The sequence below is a fragment of the Prunus mume genome, linkage group LG4 (assembly GCF_029339155.1).
Source record: "Prunus mume cultivar Tortuosa linkage group LG4, ASM2933915v1, whole genome shotgun sequence".
Taxonomy (NCBI): domain Eukaryota; kingdom Viridiplantae; phylum Streptophyta; class Magnoliopsida; order Rosales; family Rosaceae; genus Prunus; species Prunus mume.
The window spans coordinates 11,917,525-11,928,453 of NC_142701.1; the positions used below are offsets into that span (position 1 = coordinate 11,917,525).

Consider the following 10,929-nt stretch of genomic DNA (forward strand, 5'->3'; position numbering starts at 1 on the left):
CATGTTTTTATTGCGCAAGCCCTGCAAATATGGATCATGCAAATCCTTTCTCAACTTTTTTCTCTCTTTTCCTTTGGGAGCACAGAGTTTTAAAATGAAAAAAAAAAAAAAAAACAAAATTGACCAATAGACATCATCTCCCATCCATCAATTTTCTTGGCCTGCTAAAAAGCAACCCAATAATTTAATTATTTCAAAAGCTAAGCCTAACAAAACAACAAGTGTCTTGCTTATCCAAACACACCCTAAATTAACACTTACTTAATCAGAGACTTTGACACTAATGCAAACATGTCTTGGGGTTTGTGCTGAACATATCAATTCAAACATAAGGGCAGTGACTTTGGAAGCAAGAATGTGATTTGCAAACAAGAGGGGGATGTTTGGGGCCGTGTGCTAATGAGGCTAAATATTTGGTAGTGAAGAGAGAGTACCTTTAGGGGGAGGTCAGCACAGCACGCTTTGCTTCTTGAGTTGAACAACCTAACGTTTTTTTTAGAGGGCTCTGGTTGCGTGCGTTTTGCTCTAATTTTGTTTCCTGTTTTGGGGTTCTTTGGGTGAAGGGAATCTCTCTGCTCATCTCATCTCTCTCTCTCTCTCTCTCTCTCTCTCTCTCTATTTGTAAGGATCACTCTCAGACAACTGTTCAAAACCCACAAGTCACAAAAGTAGAGAGAGAAAAAGGAAAAAAAATGGAGAGAGGAGAGAACCTACTTAAGCGTAGAGCAAATTTAAAAGAGAAAAAGCTAGACATCAATCCCACCCTTTCATAGCTCTCTATACCCTTTGTGCTTTTGGGTTGGTTGGTATTCTATTTGTTTTCTTTCTTCCTTCCTCTTGTGGGCTTTTATGTACGTTTGAGCTCTAGCTAGCTCTTCTTGTATGTTGTTTGTTATATTGTGTTTCAGTCTTGGAGTTTTCTTAAGGATTTTCACTGGTTGTGGCGTTTGAAAGTTGGTCCTTGTTTCTTCATCAAGATCCCTTCTGTCTGTTTTCTTTTTGACTCAAACCCATCTCTTTCTGATATCAAGGTGTGTGTGATAGAGAGAACAACTTGTTTTTGCGCACATGAAGATGTTGGCCTTCATAGTTTTGAGCTTTGGCTAAACACTTGTATAAAAGGTACATGACCTTTCTACCTTTCTGTTCCATTTTTTCTCTGTGTTCATGTATATGTTTTCTTTGCAGTCCAAGTTTGTTGATTGTTGTGCTTTGTTGTTTGTCCCTCAACCCTCTAACTTTTATGTGCCTTTAATTTCACAGTGAGGCTCTCCAATTTGCCCAGCCACTGATTTCTGGTGTGTGTAAAAGTAGAAGGGAGAGAAAAAGATTTGATTTTTTACATTTGGGTTATTTTCAAAACTGTCTTCTTGTTTATGGTCACTGAGATGGAGGGATGTACACGAAATGAGGAGGCATGTCCACAACTGCTAGATTTGATCCCAAGAGAAAGAGATTGGATTGTGAAAAGAGATGAGAGAAGCCATGGCTCTTCAGAGGAGAAAAAGTTGGAGCTCAGGCTTGGGCCTCCAGGTGAAGACTGGTCTTTGAATGGGAACTCCAGAAGCAACAAAGAAAGAGATGAGTCTCTTCTCTCTCTGGGGTACTTTTCCCCTATGTCTTCCAACACCAACACCAACACCAACAACAACAACGTAAACCACCACCAAACCCAGAAATTTATTTCTTCCTCAGACAACTCTGTTTTGTCCTCATCTCCATGGTCTTACCAGCTGGGAAATATTCATCAACAGCAGACAAAAGTTCCATCTTTTCTTCACTTCACATCAAGTTCTCAGGGCCTGCCTGTTACCCCCAACAAAGCATCACAGCCCTGTTGCACTAAAGTGGTAGACTTGCAGAATGCAGAAAAGAAAGTATTTTCACCAGCTTCTGCAAATACAGCTGTGCCCAACAGCTCTCAGAAAAGGTATCCCAGCTTTTTTTCTCCTTTCTTATGTATTTTTATCTTTTCAGACAGAGGATATTCACTCACAGGTTCTCATTGCTATAGAGCTATAGACAAAGTGTGGTCCATGCATAACTGCTTCACGTCTTTATGTTTTCTATTGTATCAATCTAGTGGATCTGATTATATTTCTATTTTTTTTCACTTATTTATTCATTTTTGTGGTAGTGTCAAATTATTTCCCTGTTTTATAATTTTTACTGTGACATACAGATTTTTATTACTTTTTGCTGCTTCATCATAATAAATCTGTCCAAGCATACTACCTGTTCTTCCATTTTCACGCAATTTTTTGTTTTTTCTGTTATCATTTCTTTTCAAATCTGCTTAAAATATTGCCTCGATATTATCTGTTTCACTTTTCATTATTCATAAGTTCTTGATGTCTTTTATTTGTACTGATGGAAAAATAGTTTCTCTTGAAAGTTTATGATATGCAACCTTAAAAAGTTTTTTCATATTTTTGTCATGCTTTATTTATAACATTTTTTCTTGATATTTTGAATAAATTAATATTTTAACTTTGAAAACCACCTTTCCTACATATTTTAGATTGTATTTGGCCTAATTATTTCTTTTTTTTATGTTCCCCAAAAAAAAAAAAAAAACAGAACTGCTCCTGCTCCAGTTGTGGGTTGGCCTCCAATTCGTTCATTTAGGAAGAACCTTGCAAGCAACAGTTCTTCAAAGCCAACATCTGAGTCCCAAAATGTAGTCCCAAACAAGGTTCCTAATGGTAAACAAGTTGAAACCAGCAGAAAAGGTCTATTTGTGAAAATTAACATGGATGGAGTTCCCATTGGAAGAAAAGTAGACCTCAGTGCCTCTGACAGCTATGAAAACCTCTCCTCTGCTGTTGATGAACTCTTCCGTGGCCTTCTGGCAGGTAAATAATTGTCATTCTTAATATAGTTTGTGGTCTGTCGTTTCTAATTTATGTGTAACATCTATTTTTCATGCCACATGTATCAACTATGAATTTGATCTGTAGCTAGTCTTTCCATTTATAATGCATAAAGTTGCCTAAACTGCATCTACTTGTTAGACCAAGGATTTGGGGGAGGCAAGCATTTTGGTTTTCTTCCGATTTGTTTTGATAATTTTCCTGGATTTTTGTGCCTAATGTTTATCATGAAAATGCAACCTTTGTACTTATATAATACTTTTTTCGTCGTTTTCTCTTATGTTTAGCTCAAAGAGATTCCTGTGCTGGTGGAACCCAGAACAAGCAAGAGGAAGAGAAAGGAATTACAGGTTTATTGGATGGAAGTGGGGAATATACTCTAGTATATGAAGATAATGAAGGAGACAGGATGCTTGTTGGGGATGTCCCATGGAAGTAAGCATCGATCTTATCATTGTTGATTGATGCAAGGCTTAGATTATTGTTCTTCTTGCTCGTATATTATATTCCAACACTTGATTTGCCTATAACAAATTAATCACACCATTTTATGAAATAATGCAGCATTAGATTCCTAATCTAAAAACAATATGCTTCTCTTTCTTTATGCATAAAAATCATGCATAGTACTGTTTTTGTTTGTTATTTGTTTATGTAACGATTCCCACAACGATTCCCACATCGTAGCATGTCGTCTTTCACCTGAAAAAAATGTAGGATTGTGCCCTGCCATGAGCATAAAACAGTTTTGTATAATTTGGTTCTTTATCTTTTGATCTGCAGCATGTTTGTGTCTACTGTGAAGAGGCTGCGTGTGCTGAAGAGCTCTGAACTTTCTGCACTTTGTCGTAAGTTTGATATTTAATCACTATATAAAAATGCAACTTTGTCTTGATTGATTAAATTATTACTACCTACTGCTTCCTTCCCTGTACTGATTATAATTAAGCTAATGATGTTTTGTTTTCAGTTCGTAACAGCAAACAAGGTAAGATGCCACCAAACTCTGCATTGAAGTGAAGAGAGAGGAATTTTAATCTCAAGAATCCCCCACTGAAGTTTGTATTTTGTAGTAGACTTGATCTGTGTGACTTAATCAGAAGTTTTGCTTTTGTAATTTCTCTTTCAAGAAAGGGAAAGAGAAAAAGGAGGAAATTATTAGCTACAACTCAAAGTGATGCCTTTTGTTTTTGCTGAGAATGCCATTTAATGCTCATGGCTCTTGTAGAAAAAAAAGGAAAAGGAAAAAGAAAAAGAAAAGTAGCTCATGTGTTCTGTTCTGATGGTACATTACTCCATCCATTATGCTTACTTTTGGTTCTGTACTTAAAAAGGGGATAATTGAACAGAATGCAAATATCAAGAAACCCACTTAGCCCTGTTGCTTTGGATTTGTATGGTGTCAATTGGATGGATGTCGTTTTCCACATCGCTCTCAAGCTCTTAAATCGGTTGGACCCCCAAAAAGAAAACCTGTTTTGATTAATTCGGCTACTGTTCTTGCAGAAATTATAGTGAGAAAGAGAATATGCCAATTATGGGAGAAAGACTTTCGTGAAATGGGATAACATTATTTTGCTGTTCTCTAATAATGTTATAACACATGCGATAATACTTTCAAGATTGGTCGGGAATAGCAAAACAATGTTATTCTCGTTGCAACTAAGTTTTTCTCCAATTATGGAGACGGACTTATACTCTTATAAAGTGGCAACGACTTTTGCTTGAGAAACAAAATAATGACTGTTGTAAGGTAGTCACCTACCCAATTCCCACGAGACTAGGAGACAACTCAGACGAGGGTGATTTTGTTTCTCTCTTTCTTTAAAAGTCTTTTATGTTGTTTGACTGCAAGCAAGATAGAAAAAAGAAAAGCATAAACATCTATTTTAATCCGTGTTGTCAATATAATGCTAACCTATTCCTAACTAGGACATAGAAATCTGGCCAAAACAGAAAAATTAAAAGGGAAAAAGTAAAAAAGAAGACTAGGGCACCATGTAGGTGGCAGTGGAGCTGGTATGGATGAACTTGAATATGAGTATGTAGGTTGGGGTATGCTTTGAAGCCCCACATAAATGCCATTTTGTTTTGCTAAGTTGCTAACTACAAATTGAAAGAATGATGGGCAATAAAGCTTGCCACACTTTTGTCTTCTTCTTTTTTGATTCCATCTAAGCAAAGGCACCAATTGTACACTATTCATTGTATTCAGATGGATTCTTTCGGCTATGGGACCTTGGGTGGGGAGAAAGTAGAAATATGTGTACACCTTTTTAGTTCAAAAGAGTAGACGCAAAAATCCACACTCCTCATTAGACCGTCTGATGTGATGCTCCTACATCTCAACACTAATCTTTTGGTCCCTTTCTAAAATGCATATGTACTTATTCCACTTTTAAATTAGTATATCATGATCACAATGTATTAACGGTCAACATGACTACTCATAGCTTAAGAAGAATTGCTAACACGTGAAGAGATAAATATATTAATGATCTAGAGTCATCCACGCACACGGAGACGACTGAAGCGTGTGTTGTTGATGTCGAAAGTTAGAGAACTGTATTTGTTACCCTGGTTGATGAGTAAGATAGTGACTGTCATCAATACGGCTTAATTGTAGGGTTCAGATTCGTTTGGATATTTAGGGTGTGTCATAATCAACGTGGGGGGCATTAGAAAAACTGTCTGGAACGTGAAAAAGAATACGGAGGTTTGGGGACGATTGAAGGGTCTTTGTCTGTTAAGTGAGAGCTGCCTAACTTTGGGGCGAAAAAAGAGACTGGTCATATTCTAAAGGAATTTAGTTTAGAGTGTGGTCGGAGGTCTCTGCTTTTGAGCTTATGGTGAGGAGGATAATAATGTTTTCAGCCTTAGCTGCATTTTTCCTAGTCCACCTCATGTACCAAGTTTTTTGCAAGTCACATTACCCAAATTCAAACTTTGCATGGGTAATTCATGTATGAAATTAGGTTTCTGAAGTCGTGCTACACATATTGATAAGGAGGATTCGAACTTGAGTGCAAGGGATGAACTCGCTGTCCTGATTAACTGGCCGAATCCATGGGCGCAATGGTTATAAATTGTTGATGCATATTTACAGGAATTTATTTAGACAACTAATTAGAAACGTGAAAGATATCCCATTGTGAATTTGCGGTGATAGAAGATAGATAAAGAAAGAAGATTGAGAAACATAATGCACTGGATCCATCTCAGACCAAAAAAAAAAAAAAAATGCACTGGATCCATCTCTTGCTGTAGAGATCTATCACTTTTTAGCAAATGGGTAGCCCAAAGAGAAGTCCAAAATCAAAACTCAAAAGAGTGATTTTATGGACTGGTACCCAAATGTTAAAATCCTCCATTTATTTATCCCAAAAAAATAAAAAAATAATCCTGCTTTTCTCTTCTAGAGGCCCATTATTTTCAATACAAATTTATAAATAAACCAAATCCTAGATATGTATTTATAAAAAAACTCAAGCACTATTTAAACATAGAAACACCCAAAATCAACCCCAAAGTCAACTTTTTGAGTGTGTTTATAAATGAGTTTTGAGTGTTTAATGATAGGTTTTGGGTGTGTTTATAAAGTGTTTTGGGTGTTGGGTTTTTTTATAATTTCAACCTCCATTTTGGGTGTTTTAGTGAAACTCCCTATTTCCAACTTCACCACCAACACTACCCTTCCAAAAAAGGAAAAAAGAAAACCTGGCATGAATAGATGTGTTGATAAAATTGCAAGAACTGTTTGAGGACACCAAATAATGGTATTGCATGCATATATTACATTCACTCTACATTCATGTCCCACTGTTTGGTTCTACTCAAATTCATTAAGTCATTTAAACGTTCACCATTTTCTTTTATTTGATTAACAACAACCCAGTACTCTAATGGTGCATCAATTCGAATCTGGATCTCAATCGCTTGAGCTATGAGTCATTCGCCAAAATGATGAAATTTTAAAGAGATAGAATTTGCAAAGTCGTAGCCCGACCCAACCCAATGTTAGAGAGGCATTAAGGAGCGTACTCTACCACTTGTTAAGGAGAGGGTACGTAGTGGATCCATTGATTACAATTAGCTCTTCCATGAGCTACACCAAGCCTATTATCTGTTGAACATCCAACATACACAACAAAGAGAGAGATTGGGGGAGAGAGGCAGCCATGGATTTAGCAACCATAAACATCCTCATGAAAATCTACATTATGCTTGTGCTGCTCCACCGCCACCATCACCATTACCAGGATCCCACTTTCGTGCTATTAACCGACGCATATGCGACGAATCCTGGTCTTTAGAATGCCATGGCAGCATGTTGCCCCGCCCCCCCTACTCACTGTGACAAATGTTTGAGGAGATCAACACCCTGCTGCCGCCCAGCCCCTATCAATGTACAGAGTACTTATAATTTCATTACTAGCATAAGGCAATCAACTGGTCATTTAGGAGGGTTTTGTTTAACACATGTTTACATATTCGTCTGTCTAATTAATTTATGCGCATATTCATGTAATTAAAAAAGGAATGTAAAATTGTTTGTTTTAATTGAAGTAAACTATTTGTTTTCCTTTGTGTTGTAATGGTAGCTGCAGTTGCTGAGGAAGTGAAGAAACATGTAGGTTCCTGCTACAAGAAGTGCAACCAGTATATTTCTTAAGAACTGGGCCGGCCGGGGTTGAATATATGAACCCTAGCTATATGTTATTAGAATGAAGGAATCTAGGTGTGACGAAATCGAAAAATGTAACAATTTTGGTCTCCTATATATTGTTACGCACCAACAATAATTACGTATGTGGTATAAGCCTATGGTAATCTATATCAATCAACGAATCGATAAAATTAAATTAACTTTTGGCTTGAATTTTCTATCTTAAAGGTTCTTTTGTGGTGTTGCATTTCTAATCTCTTCACCAAAATCCTTCATCTAGCCCTTGATCGATTTGTTTCCTTGTCTCCAAGGTGCATCTTCTAAAATTAATCCTTTTGGAGATCACTTTACCAAAAACCAATATGCATTTCCCATGTATAAGGAAACTTAGCAAAAAAGATCCCGGAAAGAACATCATTTAGATTTTAAATACAACATGATAACACGATTTGAACTTGACACAAAATTTGTGGGTTCGATTGATTCGAACCTGATCACAAAAACGATATAAATGGGTCTTGGATTATTAGTGTTTAGTCATTCATATTGATATTAACTTACTTCATGAGCAGAATATGTTTTCTTCCAAATTTTTAGTTCCTGTCATTTCCTCCAGTTGTGGGCAGTGGAGTGATTACAATTAGCTCCTCTATAATTTCAAAATCAAAGGGCCGGATTGCCAGGCAAATTAATAATTTCTGTCATTTCCTATAGTTTAAGGGTATAATACTTTTAATTATTCATAATGGAATTCCCTAATATAGCTGACAAATTAGCAAGCTAATTGTACTCAATCGTAATCTCCAATCATATGACAATTATTTCCACATACACATGAATGTCCGTCATGCCAAGAAGATGGACAAATTAAAGGTTTCGTTAGTAAGGCTATAAATAGTGAGCTAGCTTTGTGTTAAACTTCGAACATATATTTGTGACAACATAAGTTATAGAAATCGAGAGGGGCCATAGCCATGGAAGCAACTAGCATCCCCAGCTGGAATATTACTATGATGCTCATGATCAACGTTATGCTTGTGCTGCTTGTTCATGTAGTGCAACCACTTCCACATGGCCGAATTTATTTTCCCGAATTTAGTCCTCCTCCTCCTCCTCCTCCGCGAAGTCCGAATCCATATCTAAATCCAAATCGACCGCCGCCATCCGGTACTTCATCACGACTTAACACGCGTATATGTTATGAATCCTGTTCCTATGAATGCCGGGGGAAAGTGAGAAAGAATAATTCATCCAATCCCTCTCCAATTCCTCCTGACTTCCCAGACCAACCCAAAATTCGTCCCATGGGTTGTGGTGGTTATTGCTATCTCAGATGCTCCCAACAAATGCCGCCAAACCTCTATCAATGTACTGCTGGATGCGCTTATAATTTCATTACTAGCACAACCCCAACCCAATCCAATGATGATTCAGGTACGTAATATTATCTACACATGAGCGCTCAAGTGTTAACCATGCACATAGATACAAGTTTTGTTTATTTATTTATTCCAAGTTTTCTATCAGCATCATCAAGTTTTTGTGTCTTCACATGGACCTATGGTATAGTTGCAGATGCTGAGAAATTGAAGAAAGATATCGGTTCCTGCTACAAGAAGTGCCAGAAGTATTCTCAAGGACTGTTGGGTTGACATATGATATCATCTCTATAAGAATCAAAGAATAGAGCAGTGGCGAAAATAATGGATGTAACAATTTTAGTGTCCTACATTTGCTTTTCCGAACGTTTGGTCTCTTATTAGTACATATGAGCCTCCTATCACAAAATCTATATATGTATCTGTCAATAAATCAACGAATTAAACAAATTATATTAGACCATGCTGTTGAGTTGAGTTTTCTATGTTAAATTATTATTTGTTTCGTTTTCATTTTTTTATACAAACAATATCTTAAGATAAATCAGGTACGTACGTGGTGCCACAGTACTTAAAACATGGTATGTGATTAGAAATAAAAACTAATCATTAAATTTGAACACGTGTCATCTTTTAACTGGACTGTTTTGACACTCATTAGAAATAAAAACTAATCATTAAATTTGAACACATGTCATCTTTTAACTGGATTGTTTTGCCACTCAATAATAAGAATAAGAGTACGTAAGTTTTTGTCATACACACAATTGATGTAAGTTTTGTTTTTGTAAGTCTCTTTGTTATAATTAAAGCTAGCTGGTGATGCTAAGAAGTGAAAAACATGTTCGTTTCCAGCTACAAGAAGTGCAAGAAGTATTCACAAAGACTGTTGGGTTGAGATAGATATGATCCCTGATTGTTATTAGAATGAAAGAATATATATACAAGTGGCGAAATGGATACGTAATAATTCTGTCTCCTACAATGTTATATCAACAAACATTCTATATGATATCATAAAAGCTATAGCTAGCCATCAAATAAAATATTTGATGCTTCTTGCATGGTCCGGGCTCGGTCTTTTTGGTTTTCTCTAATCTTGTTTCTTTCATTCACAGATCACAGATGACTGTAAATAATTCATTGCAGGACAATATCAAAATGACACAAAAACAAGACTCAAAGTTAAGATGGACAAAGATTGTGCCTTAGCAATCTTTATTTCCTACGATAATCAGATTATATATATACGTGCTCATGGGCTAACTTGTTCTCAACATCGAAAAATATACCACAAAAATTCTGAAAATTAAACACACAAACACATAGAGAGAGAGAGAGAGAGAGAGAGAGAGAGAGAGAGAGAGAGAGAGAGAGAGATTAAGATGAAAGCAACAAGTACTTCCAGGTGGAATATTATCATGATGCTCATGCTCAACACTATGCTTGTGCTCCTCGTTCATGCAGTGCACTCAATTCCAATCCACCACCACTACAAACCAAGAGCATTTCGTCCCTACATTACTCGTCCTCCACCTCCTTCCGATGGCGCCGATACTAGTACTGATTTAGAATCGCCGCCACCGCCACTGCCACCACCACCAACACCAAATCCAAATCCAAATTCAAAATCACCGTCTTCGTTGGAAGGCCGCATTCGAAATATTAATCAACTTTTATGTGATGAATCCTGTTCACTTGAATGCTGCCGCCGTTTTGTCTTCAACGATAGCTTATGCCTTCGCGGCCTCCTTCCTGAACCGGGCTTTCCCCGTCCCCAATATATCGCCGGGCGCCGTTCCCCTTATACCTTTTGTAAGTCTGAATGTTACAACAGATGCAGCTATGAAATGCCCCCCAACCTCTATCAATGCACGGCTGGATGTGCTTATAACTTCATTACTACTAAATCAGCGGAATTAACACATGATCCAGGTATGCTACATATCACCATTTTATTTGTAAAATATTCATACGAGATTTTTTTATATTTATTTATCTACTTATAATT

General features: G+C 36.8%; 1 protein-coding gene across 1 annotated transcript; it reads left to right on the top strand.

The window, feature by feature from the left end:
• Nucleotides 1-350: 350 nt before the first annotated feature.
• On the top strand, nt 351-4,264 carry LOC103327830 (auxin-responsive protein IAA26-like). Its single transcript, XM_008230197.2, has 6 exons — nt 351-1,122; nt 1,264-1,930; nt 2,581-2,855; nt 3,161-3,308; nt 3,657-3,721; nt 3,844-4,264. Exons 2-6 carry the CDS (start codon nt 1,377-1,379, stop codon nt 3,891-3,893), a joined length of 1,092 nt encoding a protein of 363 aa, XP_008228419.2. The 5' UTR covers nt 351-1,122; nt 1,264-1,376; the 3' UTR covers nt 3,894-4,264.
• The last annotated feature ends 6,665 nt before the right edge of the window (nt 4,265-10,929 follow it).

What these genes read in the sequence shown, in the direction of transcription:
- LOC103327830 (XM_008230197.2), top strand. Translation starts at nt 1,377, where the DNA reads ATGGTCACTGAGATGGAGGGATGTACACGAAATGAGGAGGCATGTCCA. An exon ending in CTTCCGTGGCCTTCTGGCAG is followed by an intron (nt 2,856 to 3,160) that starts GTAAATAATTGT and finishes TCTTATGTTTAG; the next exon opens with CTCAAAGAGATTCCTGTGCT. An exon ending in GTTGGGGATGTCCCATGGAA is followed by an intron (nt 3,309 to 3,656) that starts GTAAGCATCGAT and finishes TTTGATCTGCAG; the next exon opens with CATGTTTGTGTCTACTGTGA.